Source organism: Planococcus citri, chromosome 3 (assembly GCF_950023065.1).
Source record: "Planococcus citri chromosome 3, ihPlaCitr1.1, whole genome shotgun sequence".
Taxonomy (NCBI): Eukaryota; Metazoa; Arthropoda; class Insecta; order Hemiptera; family Pseudococcidae; genus Planococcus; species Planococcus citri.
In genome coordinates this window covers 44,796,560-44,812,741 of record NC_088679.1, presented here as the reverse complement: position 1 = coordinate 44,812,741, position 16,182 = coordinate 44,796,560, and the positions used below count along the sequence as shown (strand labels likewise).

Sequence of the window (16,182 nt, the reverse complement as noted above, 5' to 3'; positions counted from 1 at the left end):
AAAAATTTCACGGTTTTACCAACCTCAAATTTCAAATTTGATTGAAAAATCAAGTTATGCACAATACAAAACACAAAATTTGCCAATTCAATGTTGTGAAAAAAACCGTTGTAAAAATCCTAAAACAGAGTTTTTATTTTCTGATAAGAAGTGAAGTGATAACATTTTTGAATTTTTTGTTTTTTTTAAATTTTGTGAAAAAATGAAAAAAATGATGAAAACCACGATCAAAATTACGTTCGATCTTTGAATTTTGAGTGAGTATTGTAATATGCAGTAAAAAATTTTATTCGATGCAATCGTAATAATATGTCGATTGAAACATCATTACATTTTTGTCCTCGATGTTCGAATATTTTGACGTTTAGTAAAGTTTCTCAACAAGTGCGCTACACATGTAACTCGTGTCCTTACATATTTAATCTGAATCGTGACATTTCCATGAATAGAACCTATTTTAAATTGAAGGTATGTCTGTATCAACTATTCATCTACAGATCATTATTAACCTTGAATTTATAATACGTAATACTTGTTGTGTTGAGCCCTCTTCTTCGTCGTTTAAATTATTGTTGTGATATTTCATTTCAGGGTATCGACGCTTTATTAGGAGGAGAAAAAGCCTGGGAGAACGTTGATTCAACTGATGAAAGATGTCCATCGTGTAGCCATCCTCGTGCTTATTTTATGCAATTGCAAACTCGTTCAGCAGACGAACCTATGACCACATTTTATAAATGCTGTAATCACGAATGTGGACACCGCTGGCGTACGTAATAATGGTTCTGAAGATTTTCCATTTTCTATTCGTGCCATCTCGCTGCTTAAACATGAATCGTTCGTTGAAGGATATCGCTGTGGGTCGTAACGCCAGCGGCAATGTGTTCAGATTATCTAAAAATATTGAACATTGCGTTTCAATTGCGGTGGAACATATTCAACGTGGAGATATAATCGCTTTACCTACAGATACAATTTATGGCTTAGCAGCTAGTGCTCAAAGCGTTACAGCCATCCACAAATTGTACCAGATTAAAGACAGAAGTTATTGTAAACCTATCGCTATTTGCGTATCTGAAGTTGGCAAAATTCATCAATGGGGTAAAATCGATCATTTACCCCAAAAAATATTATTCGAACTCCTACCAGGGCCTGTAACAGTGATTGTAGAAAGAACTAATAGATTGAATCACAAACTCAATCCTGGAGTGTCTAAAGTGGGTATAAGAATTCCAGATAATGTATTTATTCAAAAATTAACTTCGGCGTTGGATGTTCCATTGGCTTTGACCAGTGCTAATAAAAGTAATCAAACGAGTACCGTTACTGTAGACGAATTTTCTCCACTATGGAACCATCTTGGCGCAGTTTTCGATGGTGGTAAAATTGGAGACGATCGCGCGGGTTCAACAATAGTAGATTTATCAGTTCCAGGAAAGTACGAGATCATTCGTCAAGGAAGTGATTTCGACGTAACAATAGATATTCTTAAGAAGTACAACCTTGAAGAGAATTAATGTTTTTTATTGTACGATGTACGCCTGTATGTAAATCAAAATCATTTCATATTACTTGATGTCTACTATGTCTTCAATTCAAATATATTTTAGTTTTGATTTTCAATTTTTTCCCATTATTTGACATTCATTTCACGAAAGTCGTTGATGGAAATATTATTTACGATTTCAAAACCACTTCTAGAAATGAAATTTCAAGTTTACATGCGTTATTGCTGAAAGTATTACTCATGGTGATATCAAAAAGAGTTTTAGACAAAATTAAATTTCAAAAGAACAGTTTAAAATCCTTTTATTTATAAAACGTTCGCACGGACATAACATTAAGACCAATTTCCAGTAGCGCTGGTACCCCAATTTCCCCCGGTGCCAGCATTCCAGTCATCCTTCTGAAAAATACAGAAGTAAATTAATACGGATGAAACAGATAACTCATATAGCTAAAAAACTCAATAATTACTTTAGCAGGGGCGCTCCAATCGTCCATAGGAGCTGCTGCAGCAGGTACAAATACAGCTTGAGGCGGTACGCCTTGTGCTTGCACCGATTCTTCAGCCCATGAAGATTGGACACCTGGTTGATTAGGAATTTCGTCGTTCCAGTCGCTGTTGGCCGCAACGCCATATTCGAGAGGTTCTTGTTTCGGTGTCTGAACTGCAGCGGCAGCTTCTTTAGCAGCTTGTTCATCCTTTTCAGCCTAATTTAAAAACAAAACACACGGATTACGAATACTAATAATGAAACGTGCAATGCTAACAATCATGATATGACTTACTTCTTCAGGATCTCTGTAAAAGAACAGATCGACGACAACGTCCCATTTACCTTCTCTCGAAATAGAACCGCGTAAGCGTAGAACTTCACGAGCCAACAACCACCACATTAACCCGATGGAATGGGCACTCTAAACAGATTTTATCAACGTCAGATTAAAAATAAGTCAATAAAATGAGTAACGTATACAGAACAGACATTCAACCAACCTTCGTATTACAGGGAATAGCGATATCAACATATCGCAATGGAGAATCCGTATTGCAGAAAGCAATAACAGGTATGTTCACGTACGAAGCTTCGGTTATTGGTTGCTTATCTTCAGTAGGATCCGTAACAACCAGTAGTCTTGGTTCGCGAAAAGCAGCCTACAATAAACAAGGCATACAGAGATCCGAGATCAGTGAATGCAAATTTTCAAAAACTGCGGCAACGTTAAATTCGTTCATGAAACATAACTCACCTGGATCTGATTCGTGAAAGCACCAGGAGTGAAACGACCGGCAATGGGAGTAGCTCCGGTATGAGCTGCGAATTTCAATACGGCTCTTTGACCGAAAGGTCTGGAAGAGATGACGAAAATTTCCGGAGCGTGTTCAACAGCAGCAATCGCTCGAGCAGCTAACAATAACTTTTCCCAGGTTTTTCGGAGATTGAATATATTGATACCTAGATACACAATACGAACATTCAAGTTCATGTCACAGTGCTGGGCCTAACATCAAATGCACAGTACTCACCATCTTGACGACGTTTATAAATATACTGCTCCATTTGGAAATTGGTATTCTCAGCGCCCAAATGAGTACCAGCACTCAACATTTTGGTGATGTCCGCTTCCGTCAAATTCAAAATTTCAAGTCCACCCGACATTTTCACGTTTTAATTTAGAGCAACGAAAAACCTGTAATTGATGAAATTCACAAAGATTAGGGCAGGAAAATTACACAGCAAACGTACACTATTGGCGTAATTAGTCAATGATTGAGATATTTTAATATTATAATTAATTATTACTTACGTAAAAATGACAAAAAAGGTAGAATGTGCGAAAATTCAAAGATAAGTAATATATCTCTTGCGTGCGTGTATGCTAAAAACACGCGGTCGGAATTTGCCGCAAACGTGGGAGGAGGAGGGTGCGGAGTACACGTCACGTAATTTTTTCTTCATTTGACTTGCGATTTTCGCTACTTTTTCCAGCATTAATCACGTTTCAGAAAAAAAATGGTGAAGGTGCCTGCGCGATAAGCCAATGGGTTAAAATTGAAAAAAAAACTCACGTGGTTGATAACTTTTATTTTCGTTTGATAACACCGGAACACCGGAAAATTCTGCGGAAATAGGGTTATAAAATTATTTAAAGAGTTATTCAGTTTTTGTATCCCAAGTTGAAACATTAATTTAAATTAGACAGTTCTATATTTAAATGTTCCAATGAATCCAACGACAATCTCACACTTTGTGCGACAGATATCGAACAATTCCATCAAGTTTTTCAACCACAATGATGTAGTTCGACGATGTTTTTGTTCCTCTTCTTCACGTTCTACGAAATCTACCGGACAAAACTCAGAAAATCAAAATGAACCTCTCGTCAAAACTTTACTGGACGATGCAGCTTTAGGTTTTGGACCAATGGATGAAATAGATGGTGATGATGAATGGATATCTTCTCCCTATCCGCAAGGTGCCATAGTTAACCCAAAACAATCTCAAGCTATGAAATCTTTACGACCTAAGGTAAATCCTGGCGATACTTCCATAATACTCTTTCCTGGCCAAGGTTCACAATATGTTGGAATGGGAGCTGATCTATTGAAATTTCCTGCCGCCCGTGATATATTTGATGCGGCTAGTGAAATTTTAAAGTACGATATATTGAAGTTGATGTTGAATGGACCGGAATCGAAATTGAATGAAACAATGTATTGCCAACCCGCTGTTGTTGTCTGTTCATTGGCTGCGATAGAAAAACTCAAAGAAGAAAGGCCATCTGCTCTTGAAAGCTGTATCGCCACAGCTGGATTCAGCGTGGGAGAAATAACTGCTCTTACGTTTGCCGGTGTTTTTAGTTTCGGTGACGGTAAACCATATTCTTGAATTTGCCCCGTTTGGGTTTCTCATTGTCTGAAATTAATGTTCAATTTTTTCATGTTCTAGCCATAAAACTCGTCCGAGCTCGTGCCGAAGCCATGCAGTTGGCTTCTGAAATGGCTCCCGGAGGTATGGCCACGGTGATGTATCGTCACGATACAAAATTGAATGAAGCTTTAAAGAAAGCCAAAGAATGGTGCCTTGATAAAGGAATAGAACATCCTGAATGTAGTATAGCCAATTATCTAAATCCAGACATGAAAGTCGTAGCTGGTCATTTAGAAGTAAGTAGTTTTCTGTCGCTTATAAATAGTGTTTCGATACATATCCGTGTATATTATTGGTGTTTTTCTTTTGGTTTTCTTTTTTTTTTAGGCTCTACGTTATCTTGAACAAAACAAATCTTACTTTAATATTACTGACGTAAAACGTATCCCACTTTCTATAGCTGCTCATTCAAATTTAATGATACCAGGTGTTCCTTATTTTAAAAAGAAACTTAAAAAATTACACATGAAAAATCCACTTGTATCAGTGCATTCTAACGTAGACGGTTGCTATTATCGAAGTGGAGCTCATGTTTACCGTCAGTTACCGAAACAAATTTATAAACCATTAAAATGGGAACAAACTATGCACATATTGTATGAAAGAGCTAAAGACTCCAGTTTTCCTCAAACTGTTATTTGTGGTCCTCGTAATCCTCTGAAATCTTATTTAGCTGGCGTCAATGTGAAAGCTTCTCAATTCTGTGAAGATATACTTCCGTGAAAAACTTGTCATCTGTAATAATAATCGTCAATGTTCTCTTCAAATAAGTCGTTGTGTGTTTGTTATACAGGCGGTAGAGTTCTTGGAACGCAACTATAGAGAATTTAGAATTAAAAAAATTAAAAGAATTCCCGTTTCCGGAGCTTTTCACACAGATCTCATGAAGCCGGCTGTGGAGCCATTCCAAGTAGCTTTGAAAAATGTAGAGATGAGCGAACCATATTGCTTTATTTATTCGAATGTAGATGGTAAACGCTATCGAAGTCCGGATGATATTCGTAAAAAACTTCCGGAACAAATATATAGACCGATGCAATGGGAACAAATGATTCAAAGAATGTACAAGAGATCTAAAGATATTGAAATTCCAAAAACATTCACCTGCGGACCTGGTACTTCGTTGAAAACAATGTTGAGAGATATTAATAATCGAGCTGCTTGTGCATGTGAACCTATTACCGCCTAGTTATAATGTACCTATTACAACTTTTTAAAGTTCTACTGATTAAGGAAATCGCGAAATAAATGTGTTCTGTTTGTAATATATCGATCTTATTTATTGTGTCAGTAAGTTGGTAGGTTTGAATGAAATATTACAGGAATGAATTTCCGTAGCTATGAGAATATGGCAGTACGAGTACTGACAGCTATTCAGGTCCTGTCCAAGTTTGAACGAGTGTATGGAGTGTACTACGCACAGAAGCAAGAATAGTGTAGTGGTAGGTGTGAAATTATTGAGTACGTCTATAAATGAATAAATGATAATTAATCATTTTGTTGTAATAAGTGCACAGCACCCTTATACGATGATAATGATTACGTAGAATAACTTGGACGTTTCCATGACGTTAAGAAATTGGACTGAAAATTTTTGCGAAAATGTCTTCGATTTCTCGTAAATATAAACGGCTATTCAATATCTACTTCAGTAATGAATGAAACAAAATTTCTCGCGGTTTATCCAGATGTTCGAAGTAAAATGGTAATTGTAAAAATTCATTCAAAATATTTTTCGTAATTTCAAAACGATGACTTACGTTTGTTTTTTTCTTAGGAAATTGCTTTGAATGATTTAATTATTCTCATTTTGGTATTAGTTATAAAACAAATATTCAATTTGGTGCAGATGCTGGTGTTTTACTCGTCCATGATGAGTATGATGAAATACGTTCGAGGAATGTTTGTTTTGGTCACTGTTATTATTGAGGTGAGTTTCAATAAGTATTTTAGAATCGGTAAAAGTTAAAAAAAGTTAATAAATAATGATATTTTGTAGTATTTCTTCGATGAAAAAAATGATAAAATTACCATACTACCATATCATCGAATATCTAATTACCTATACATATGTGTAGTTTGGCTTGTGGAATGATGTACAATTTGTAATTTTTTCAGATAATTTTCGTTTCTTCTTTAAGCATAGGATTCTCATTACCAGGATTATTTTTAACGGTCATTTCATTTATGGAAGTCATGACGTCTCTTGTATTTGTGCCTTTTGATTATCGTTGGTAGCGATAAATTGATGCTTTGAGAATTTAAGGAATCTGGAAGTATTTTTACTCCAAAATACATGAACTGAAAGGTATGAGATAACGCCTACATGTATACCTTTACCTATTGCCTACACATAATCTTATGAATACGTATACCAAGGAATGAATTTTATTAATTATTAGGTTATTTTATTTTATTTTTAATTTGAATTCCTGCTACAACATAAGTGCATTATGGTATGATAAAATAATACATTTCTACGGATAGATGTGTACTGTGTAGGTTTAGATAGGTACCTATAGAGTTACATAGCGTGTAGATGTACTCGTACCTCTACCTATATGTGCTTTTGATTCTGTGTTACCTACGTATGTGTGTTTTTTAAAAACAGAGTTCTAGATCTACTGCAGGTGAGATAAATACAATACGAGTTAGTACATATTTTTATTTGTTACCTCGTGTAAGGTATTTTTAAATCCTTGCGCACAAGAACGATTATTTTCATTTTGTTTTTTAAAAAAACTAGTCGTATGTTACTTTGATTTCATTTTTCAAACTGTATCATGTAAAATGTTAGGTATAGAACAGTGATATTGTTCTCATTAAAATTTATCTAATTACCTGATACCTACACTTACTTATAAAGTATGAGAATGAAATACGCAGGTTTTCTTTTAGTGAATTTTTCGCAGGAAAGAAGACGACCGTAGTCCGTAATGTTCTTGTTATATTCTCCTAATGATTATATCTGTGAAATGTGATCACAACGAGCATAGAGTATGATCAGGGCTGTGAGGTAATTTATGTTGGTAAATTACGGCGGTATTTTACCGTATTTTACGGTATTTTACCAAAAGTTTATTACCGTATTTTACCGTAATTTACCAAAAAGCTAAATTAACACTTTTTTTCCATCTTTCCTTCATAAATTTCCAAATTTCCATGGAATTTTATGATTTGAAAGTTACCAAAAATTTTCCCCATAAATTTCCAAAAAATCGGGGATTGTGGAGCGGTCCGGGAGCAGGAGCCGAAGCAAGAGGTACTTGAAATTTTTCTACTGGAGGCGGAGGTACTTACAAAAAAACCCCAGAGCCGGAGCTGGAGCCGGAGGTATTTTTTTTTCAAATAACCGGAGGGGAAGGCTCTAACCCCCCCTCCTCGACCTCCGGAGGCGGAGCTGGAGGGCAGGAGCCCCCCGGAGGGTACCCTTTTTTGGGCCTTGCTCCGGGAGCCGGAGCAGGAGGTTCTTGAAATTTTTCAAGTGGAGCCGGAGGTGGAGATGGAGGTACTCATAAAAAATCTCCGGAACCAGAGGTATTTTTTTTTTCAAATTTGGAAGCCGGAGCTGGAGATGGAGGCACTGACCCCCCCCCCTCCGCGATCCCTGCAAAAAATGTCCATGGACAATTTTCTATATTCTTTAATAAGATCTAAAACAGATGAATATTAGAAAATTTACTTCAGAGGCAGGTCAGAAGTTCTGAACTTCGAAGTCAAACTACAAAAAATAACTCATCATATCCAAATTAGTAAAATACCATAATTACCGTAAAATACCGTATTTTACCGTATTTTACCGCCGTATTTTACCAGCGAATAAATTACGGTAATTTAACAGCCCTGAGTATGATACATCATCTATGTACTTAGGTGCATAAATGTTTTTACCAGGGCTTCAAACCCGTACCCGTACCCGTACCCGAATACCCGAATACCCGAACAAAAATCCATAAATTTCTGTACCCGAACCCGTACCCGTACCCGAAAAAATAAAACAAGGAATATGTACCTGTACCCGAACCCGTACCCGAATAAACTATTTTGAACCCGAATACCCGATAGATCGGGTATTTTTTCAGGTATTTCATCAAAATTGTATCAAAAATGGCGAAAATTGAAGAAAATCCCATACCCGTACCCGATACCCGTACCCGAAAAATTTTCTGTACCCGTACCCGATACCCGTACCCGAAAACGTTCGGGTTTGAAGCCCTGGTTTTTACCTATGTTGTTCATTCCATTTCCTTCACTCAGTGCGAAAATCACGTCGTAATCATGAAAAAAGTGTACCAAATATGCGATGTGATTGGTTAAATAATGTAACATAAGAGCCAAGTACCTACCGGCCACCAATAAATTCAATTTTTGAAAATTTTTGAACAATCTGAAAGCTAGAACAGATATTTATTGGCCTATCTCTCCACTACACCAATATTAACGATTAAAATTACTTTATTTAATTTTCAATGCAATTTTGGTTATTTTCAAAATCAACATTTTTAAAGTTTCATTTAGGTATCTATCTACCGAAAATTACCCTGATTGAACTACATATCTGTGGCAAAGTTGTAAGTGTAGGTACAATTTTTATATAAATTGCGTTTGTACAAAAGAATAGTACCCAGCATTTTTTTACGAATATTTTTAAAAACGCTCTTTTTATTTCAATATGAAATTCGTCCAATTTCCCCCCCAAAAAAAAACATTATTCACATAGTGAAAAAATTAATAAAGATTTGCTCTGACTATCATGTTCATTCTATTCTCCTAGTAACAAATAAACACAATTTTGTTTACGAGCCACTTACAAATAACCTACTTTAATCATCATTGAACGCGTCGAATAATGAGGAAAAGTAGAACTCGCCGGTTGTTAATACGCGTTTTGTTGAACAGTTGAACAGAAGATTTACTCCAGTCTACTGAAAAGAAATGTTGGAAATTTCTCTTCAGCTCTAAAGAATCATTCACATTCCTTCAAGTATCAGGGAAACAGAAACATAACAGGAGTAGCAAGCGGCGCTTGTTGTGATGCGATTTTCCCGACGTACGCGACGACGCGATGGTGTGTGCTTCGCGAAAATTATAAGATTCACTTTTTAAGCCCTTTTTGTAATAGCACGTATAGTAGATTGTCGTACAGACAAAATTTGAAAGTGTTTTTTTCACGGATTTCAGCGAAATTAGAAATCGTTGATTGTTTGACATAAATTTTAGTTGTACGGGTTAACCGAATGAAGGGGGTTCTCAAAATGACGCAATTCAATTTTTTAAATAAAAAAATATAAAACACGGAAAAAATTAACGAATTTGGTCTAAATTCAAATCGATGGTGTGCCTAGTTCGGTGTTTTTCATGATATTACATTGAGAAAAAAAATTTCGACCTGAATTGACCATTTTAGGTGGGAAAAACCACGAAAAAATCAGTTGCTTGCATTTTCAAAGGTCTTTCACCAATATAAAAAATTCTGAAAAAAATATATAATCATATTGCTCATTCTAAGCAGAGATACACAATATATCTTCTATGATTGCACCTCTCTTCCAAAAGTGCCATTGAAAAATAAAAATCATTTCATTTTCACTTGGAAAATACGTTAGAAAAAATTTCAAAATGTGAAATAATGGCAATTTTACCTCTTTTGAAGGGATTAGGGGTGAATCAGCGATCTGAAAATCGAGTCACGGGAGTTTTGTACTCCAACAGCCAACTTCCTCGGGTTAATTTCAAAATTCCAGTCAGAAGCCGATTCGCCCTTGACTCCTGAGTGTAATAATAACTCCTTATCGATCCGTTGTAGACATAGACAACTTTAGATAAGTACCTACTACCTATACATGATCAATGAAACATTGAAATTTTTAATCGATCACGTCCACACTCTTCTAAAAACCAACCCTGCGAGATTGATCATTTTGGTTGGTTAGTGTGCTCAAAATTACTGTTTTATTTCATCGGATTGGATGTGTCTTCGTCCTTTGTTGGTCTCTCGCTGTTACCATTTTCTATATTTCCTATTGGGTACCTACTAGGTACCTACATATTATTGTATTGCTGTGCTGTAGATTAAATGCTTTAAAGTGGAGTGAAGAAAATTAGGTACACCTTCATATAATTGAATTAAAATAAGTAGGTATACATATAGTGAATCAATATTAATGTTTTTTAGATGGACAAAAATCATTTGTTTATTTTACAAACGCCTCGAATTATTTTATTGGCAGGAAAATAAAATATCGAGATTATTTCACGTTGAGGCATTTCCAATTTCATGAACAACTTTATGGAATTTGCATAAAGGTTAGAATCAGATATACCTGTGAGATGTATTCGAACAACTAACTGAATACTAATTTGCAATATCTTATTTTATAGATAGGTACAATTTTTTAATCGCATGTTTCAAAATGTAGGTACTTGTACAATGAACCCACGTCAATTTTACTTACAAAGTAGGTACTCTTCTATCTATTTATATACCTAAAATTATACAATATACCTATACATATGTAAATAGTTCATTCTTCAATGTTCCAACAATGATTTTCAACGTCATGATAAAAAAATGCAAAATTTGAACTGCTTACCACCAATGGAAGAGAGACCACCATTTGAAGAGAGTGACGCTTGCAAGTCCTGCAATACTTTCGCATTTTCGAGATCAACATTCAGGTGAATTTCATTTTTATCCGGAATAGTCGCGAATATTGCTCCAATTTTCGAACCTGTTGAATTATTAAAAATAAAATGATATTACACAACCGCGAATGCTCGATTAGTTTCTTACAATCGAATATTAAATTTTGATTTAAAAGTGACCACTTGGGAAAGCATGGTCAGAAACTCTCATAAAATAACCAAAATTTCAGCTGCCCGAATTCATTCTTCTATTTTGGCGAATTTTCGAAAATTCAAAATCAAAAGTTCTTGCAATTTATGCTTTTAAAAATAAAAAACAGATACAGTAAAAATTATGAAAATTAGTTCTAAAACTAATATCAACTCATCCTAACCGAATTTCAGCATTTTCGGTCATATTTTCAGATGCTTAAATTAATTTCCACCCCTTCTGTGGAAATTTTAAAATTCTGGAGGAATTAAAAATCGTGCTACAGGCTCCAGAATGACGGGAAATGGTGAAAGGTTTGAGAATGTTGATTGGACAAATTTTCATCAGTGTTACAGTAAACGTACATTTTTGAAAAAATAATTGGTTTTTAATTTTCAAAAATTCGCCAATCTAAAAATCAATTTTGGCCTTTTGGGCAGCTAAAATGTTGGTTACCTAAACCTATGAGAGTTTCAGATGTTTCAGACCATGTCTGCGGACGTCGCATCTCGAGAGATTCCCTTGTAAAAGATGACTCGGAAGTAAACCCTTGCACCCAGAAACGTAGACAACCTGTTTCAAGTTGATGTTTGCTGGTTTGCCTAATTCGCGAATTGTGAGGAAGAGCCACATTAAATGGGATATTTTTTCAACTTATCTGCAATTTATCTTGACAAGTGTAATGGCAGTAATTTATGACACTCAAAAGTCAAAATTAATTTTGTCGAAAATGTTTCATAGAAATAATTGCGTTAGATTCCCTCGTTTTGTTTTACTCATGCCTAGATTAATTTATTTTTCAATTTATTAAAAAAAAAAAAAACGGGCTGAATATGAAATGAAATGTAACTTCTCCACACCATTCCCTATCGTGAGTAGACTGTTGAGGCAATAAATGTTTAAAATTTTAAAATGAATGTTCTTTCAAAAAAAAAAAAAAATGCATACAAGTAGGTGAATAAATAATCTCAATTTACCATTCGAACATTTAAAAATTTCTGCGAGTTTTTTTTCTTCATCGCCTTTTGAAGTGCGCTTCGAAAACTTGAAAAAACGGGCTATAAATTTTTTCCTCATGTTGTCCCCTGTCTGATTGGTGCACTTGCTTAAGAACTCCTGTACCACAGGCACATCTTTAATTGACTCGTTCGTATAGTTTTCTTTGCCAGTGGTTTTTTTCTTTTTGCATTGTGTTTCTGACGAGCACAAGCAACTTGCTACGTTTATTTTTTTCAGTCGGGTGTTCAGTTTCGGAAGTTTTTCATAACGTGATTTTTCATCTTGAAGATTTCCTATCTCTTCATTTAGTTTTTCCAAGGGTTTTTGACTTGAACCTGCAGATTGTTCTTTCCGAATTCGTGAAACACTGTGAGTGTGATCTCGATCTTGAATTCTGTCCAAAGAAGAAGTTGAAAAACTGCAAGCAGATTCACTTCCTCTGATTTTATTTATTTTTTTACGTTTATTCTTCTTATCGTCTGAATCGCTAAACGTTCTTATAAAATATTTTTTACGTTTTATTGTTTTAGATTGTGGTTCATCTTGGCCGGAGTTTTGACCGCATTGACATTTTATCATATCGTCATCATTAATTTTTTCATTACTTCCTCTTTTCCCTTTCGATAGGTTCAATTTGAAAATTTTCATGGTGTTGAATTTTACGCCTCTTGTCGCTTTATTCTCTGGCCCATCTTTGACATTTGTTTCTTTCGCATCAACATCTTCATGAATTCTTTCATCATGTTTGTCTTGTTTCCAATCATGCGTATCGTTATTTATCGATTTCAATTTGTTTTCAATTTTTCGAGGTTTTTGCGTTTCAAAGCTACTGGTGTCGTGTTCACTTTTTCTTTTTTTCTTATTTTTTTCGCCAGATTTACCTTCTGTTGTTGAGTCAATCGGGAGGCTTCGCTCTGCATTTGAATCACTGTTTTTCGGCGATGAATTTAAAATATTAATGTTCGAAGTGCCTGGTGTAGGAGAGACATCCGAGATATTTTTTCCTGACGACGTATCAGGTTTATTCATGATGAAGGAAGGAGTTATTTGTTTACTACGTTTAGGAAATCCGAATTTTGAAGCACTTTTGCACGTTTCGTAAATATTTGGAATAACTTTGATTTTCGATTTTTCAAAACTGATTGAAGCATAATGAGAATTTCCATTACAGTCCTCCATTAAGGGGTTTTCCAAATCGTGGTCTTCTGTTTGAATATCGGTGACAGAATCGGTAGTAAATTTCGCCGAATCCGTTTCACTTTCTTTGGTTGAATCCGTTTTCTTGAAAAAAGGCGATTGTTTATCTTTTTTTACTTTAGAATACAAAACTTCTTCGACAGAAGTTTTTTCGGTTGATTTTTTCCTTCCTCTATGCAGTTCTTTCGAAGCAAATTTTTCAGAACAATTATGATGAGGAAATAACTGTAAACGAAAACGATAGAGGTTCTCTCGTTGTGTTTTATTGCTGTCGTCACGTTCTATTGGGTAGGAAACGGTATTTAAATCGACGTTTTCATCAGTACTCGACTTTCCTTCTGCAGCTGATTTTAGAAGAGGTGATACTATCTTATCATTTTCATGGCATGGGTCCATTTCGTCGGCTGAAAATTAAAAATATCGTATTAATAATGTGTATGATTGAAACTCTTTCATTATGATCTTCTATAAGTAGGTAGGTAGGTAGGTACAGGTAGAAGTTCTTACTTACCGGTTTCATAAATATCGTAAGCGTCATCATTTTCGACTTTGCAATTTGGCGACTCCTCGCTATCATTAAAATCTTGACTTTCAAAATTTGAATAATTATTTTCTTGGTACAAATTTGGCGAACTCATCGATTGATTGTTATTATTTTGGCTCGTAGAAATATTTTTCAAAATAGTTACACGAGATATGAATTCATGGTCATTCTCCATCGCTTCATAGCAGTAGCAATATTTTTTCCCTGCAACTTTTTTTTTCACGAAGTTTTTTCCATCTTCTATTTTACATTTATCACCATTTTCTTCTAGTTTAATAACCGCTCCTGATGGAATTTTGCGATCTTCTTTTGCACCTAAATAAAACGACGATTTCGCTTCCTCGCCTACCTCGAAATTATGAGGGTTTTTTTCGCGAAACATTTTTTGAATATTTGATCGAAGAGGTGATAGCACTATTTTCTCCAAGACTTGTTTTATCAAAATTAACGACGAGACCGCCTGTTGTTCTTCTGAAAAACGTTACTTCTTTATAACTAAATTTAATCGATCAAGTTAAACGGTTAATATTAATGATTGATACACAAAATTAACGCTCAATACCTGCCGATGTCGATTTTAATTCACGTCGACAGTTACTACTTTCATTTCGTGAAGCATTGCTGTCGTAATTCGAGATCGGTGAAAGTACATTTATTGAATTTGAATCATCTTCTACGAATTTCCCATCACTTTTCCCCATTGCTACGTCATAGAAATAGCAACTTTAGGTATTTACCTAGGTAGGTAGGTACCTACTTTTTGTTGTTGTTTTTTTTTTGACCAAGCTCTCTAAAACTGCGAGCGGGATATTTTAGTTTTTTATTTTTCATGGATAGGTAAAGATAGCCATAAGAAAAGATTTTTTGCATTTATTCAGTCTTTTAAAAAAAAAAACACTACACGGTTTTAATGAGCTTGGATTCACTACGTTGAAAGCACATGGTACGTATATTGATAACATGAGTAACCCAGCAATATATTTTTTATATTTTACCTAGAAAACGTTTTGCGATGATATTTCCAACGAAATATACAAATAGAAGTAATGCGATCAACATCAAGAATACCGCAGGTAAATAACTCGCTGGAAGTAAATGAAAAACCGGGTATAACCAAAACCCATATTGTACATAGGTCTCAATTAAGCTAAAAAATAATTACATTATTTACGTAATTACTCCTGAAAAAATTTTAATAGGGATTTTTTATTTACCTACCATACGATGTAACTCGCCGAGAAAATACTCATTATAATAAAAGAAGCGAGGTGATTTCCCTCGTACGTATATTTAGTTGTGGTCATTTCTACTAAAGCCACCAACCCGATGACCGAGTGCGATGACATCGATACCCATGTAGGTAATGAAATTTCCACAAAATTTGGAAGCATGAGATTACTGTCGTAGAGAAATAATAACCAGTAAAGCAACGGTAAGTACTACAAAAAACAGAACATTAATCAACATCTTCGCCTAAAAATGTTTCTTTTTAAGGTTCAAAAAACTTACTAACCAAAGCGAATGGAAAAATTAATGAGATGAAAACAAGGTTATTGAACTTTGTGAAATTTTTGTTGAATATAGAACTTTTTACCGGTGTGAGATCAATGAAGTCTTGGATTAGTCGCAAAAAAATGAATCCTATATGAAACGCCTGAAAAAACACGGTAAAAAAGCTTTCGTTTGATTTTTTTTTCATCGTACAATAAGTAAGTTCACTGCTTTCGATACAAAATGTACGAAATACGAGCAAACAAGTTATGTATTGTCAAATTCAAAGAGATAAATATTTTCAAAAGCATAATAACCTACAAAAATATATTTTTACGTACCAGATACCATGTTGTTATCATTCGACCGGTAAGAATTACATTTTTTGTGTACATAAATGTCAATAACATGCGTAGATAAAACAACGAAGTAGTCGCATGAAAGACTATTATGCAAACAAATCTACTGATAAACTTTTTAGAAGCCATTTTACGATTCTCAGCGGCACTTTCGTATAAAATAAACCGCACAACAATTAAAAAAGCTCATTAATCATTTTAAAAAATCAACGCAATATTTATGTTTTCCATAAAATCAACACACTCGTTACTCGTTACAAACAGCTGGAATGAACTCAATGACGTATAGGTAGGTAACTTTCGTAAATGAAATGCACTATT

The 16,182-nt window shown here is 34.7% G+C and overlaps 5 protein-coding genes and 1 long non-coding RNA gene across 7 annotated transcripts; 4 read left to right on the top strand and 2 right to left on the bottom strand.

The window, feature by feature from the left end:
• Positions 1 to 129: 129 nt before the first annotated feature.
• On the top strand, positions 130 to 850 carry Polr3K (RNA polymerase III subunit K). Its single transcript, XM_065354734.1, has 2 exons — positions 130 to 468; positions 592 to 850. Exons 1-2 carry the CDS (start codon positions 310 to 312, stop codon positions 775 to 777), a joined length of 345 nt encoding a protein of 114 aa, XP_065210806.1. The 5' UTR covers positions 130 to 309; the 3' UTR covers positions 778 to 850.
• Tcs1 (Threonyl-carbamoyl synthesis 1) lies at positions 780 to 1,623 on the top strand. Its single transcript, XM_065354723.1, has one exon. It carries the CDS (start codon positions 780 to 782, stop codon positions 1,515 to 1,517), a length of 738 nt encoding a protein of 245 aa, XP_065210795.1. The 3' UTR covers positions 1,518 to 1,623.
• Positions 1,624 to 1,792: 169 nt separating this feature from the next.
• Positions 1,793 to 3,456, bottom strand: LOC135838897 (small ribosomal subunit protein uS2-like). The gene is made up of 7 exons (XM_065354720.1): positions 3,313 to 3,456; positions 3,032 to 3,195; positions 2,755 to 2,960; positions 2,501 to 2,659; positions 2,293 to 2,421; positions 1,978 to 2,214; positions 1,793 to 1,906 (listed from the first exon to the last, which is right to left on the bottom strand). Exons 2-7 carry the CDS (start codon positions 3,162 to 3,164, stop codon positions 1,841 to 1,843), a joined length of 930 nt encoding a protein of 309 aa, XP_065210792.1. The 5' UTR covers positions 3,165 to 3,195; positions 3,313 to 3,456; the 3' UTR covers positions 1,793 to 1,840.
• A 124-nt stretch (positions 3,457 to 3,580) lies between these two features.
• beg (malonyl-CoA-acyl carrier protein transacylase beg) lies at positions 3,581 to 5,703 on the top strand. Of its 2 annotated transcripts, none has more exons than XM_065354715.1 (3): positions 3,581 to 4,377; positions 4,455 to 4,672; positions 4,764 to 5,371. In XM_065354715.1, the coding sequence occupies exons 1-3, from the start codon at positions 3,729 to 3,731 to the stop codon at positions 5,157 to 5,159; spliced, it is 1,263 nt and encodes a 420-aa protein (XP_065210787.1). In that variant the 5' UTR covers positions 3,581 to 3,728; the 3' UTR covers positions 5,160 to 5,371. The 2 variants fall into 2 exon arrangements, with proteins under 2 accessions (XP_065210787.1, XP_065210788.1); XM_065354716.1 differs by having other exon boundaries at positions 3,583 to 4,377; positions 5,230 to 5,703.
• A 187-nt stretch (positions 5,704 to 5,890) lies between these two features.
• LOC135838911 (uncharacterized) lies at positions 5,891 to 8,023 on the top strand. Its single transcript, XR_010557493.1, has 3 exons — positions 5,891 to 6,141; positions 6,214 to 6,366; positions 6,555 to 8,023. It is a non-coding gene; the product is annotated as an uncharacterized LOC135838911 (long non-coding RNA).
• Positions 8,024 to 9,995: 1,972 nt separating this feature from the next.
• Positions 9,996 to 16,056, bottom strand: LOC135838891 (uncharacterized). The gene is made up of 8 exons (XM_065354709.1): positions 15,844 to 16,056; positions 15,525 to 15,665; positions 15,230 to 15,450; positions 15,007 to 15,158; positions 14,574 to 14,714; positions 13,979 to 14,482; positions 12,249 to 13,871; positions 9,996 to 11,167 (listed from the first exon to the last, which is right to left on the bottom strand). The coding sequence occupies exons 1-8, from the start codon at positions 15,988 to 15,990 to the stop codon at positions 10,995 to 10,997; spliced, it is 3,102 nt and encodes a 1,033-aa protein (XP_065210781.1). The 5' UTR covers positions 15,991 to 16,056; the 3' UTR covers positions 9,996 to 10,994.
• Positions 16,057 to 16,182: the final 126 nt, after the last annotated feature.

Excerpts from the sequence above, each read along its gene's own strand:
- Polr3K (XM_065354734.1), top strand. The coding sequence starts at position 310 with ATGTCGATTGAAACATCATTACATTTTTGTCCTCGATGTTCGAATATT. Across the intron at positions 469-591 it reads GAACCTATTTTAAATTGAAG|GGTATCGACGCTTTATTAGG; the intron begins GTATGTCTGTAT and ends ATTTCATTTCAG.
- beg (XM_065354716.1), top strand. The coding sequence starts at position 3,729 with ATGAATCCAACGACAATCTCACACTTTGTGCGACAGATATCGAACAAT. Across the intron at positions 4,378-4,454 it reads TGTTTTTAGTTTCGGTGACG|CCATAAAACTCGTCCGAGCT; the intron begins GTAAACCATATT and ends TTCATGTTCTAG. Across the intron at positions 4,673-5,229 it reads TCGTAGCTGGTCATTTAGAA|GCGGTAGAGTTCTTGGAACG; the intron begins GTAAGTAGTTTT and ends TTTGTTATACAG.
- LOC135838891 (XM_065354709.1), bottom strand. The coding sequence starts at position 15,990 with ATGGCTTCTAAAAAGTTTATCAGTAGATTTGTTTGCATAATAGTCTTT. Across the intron at positions 15,666-15,843 it reads TGATAACAACATGGTATCTG|GCGTTTCATATAGGATTCAT; the intron begins GTACGTAAAAAT and ends GTGTTTTTTCAG. Across the intron at positions 15,451-15,524 it reads TAATTTTTCCATTCGCTTTG|TACTTACCGTTGCTTTACTG; the intron begins GTTAGTAAGTTT and ends TGTTTTTTGTAG.
- Tcs1 (XM_065354723.1), top strand. The coding sequence starts at position 780 with ATGGTTCTGAAGATTTTCCATTTTCTATTCGTGCCATCTCGCTGCTTA.
- LOC135838897 (XM_065354720.1), bottom strand. The coding sequence starts at position 3,164 with ATGTCGGGTGGACTTGAAATTTTGAATTTGACGGAAGCGGACATCACC. Across the intron at positions 2,961-3,031 it reads TTATAAACGTCGTCAAGATG|GTATCAATATATTCAATCTC; the intron begins GTGAGTACTGTG and ends TTGTGTATCTAG. Across the intron at positions 2,215-2,292 it reads TTTACAGAGATCCTGAAGAA|GCTGAAAAGGATGAACAAGC; the intron begins GTAAGTCATATC and ends TTTTTAAATTAG.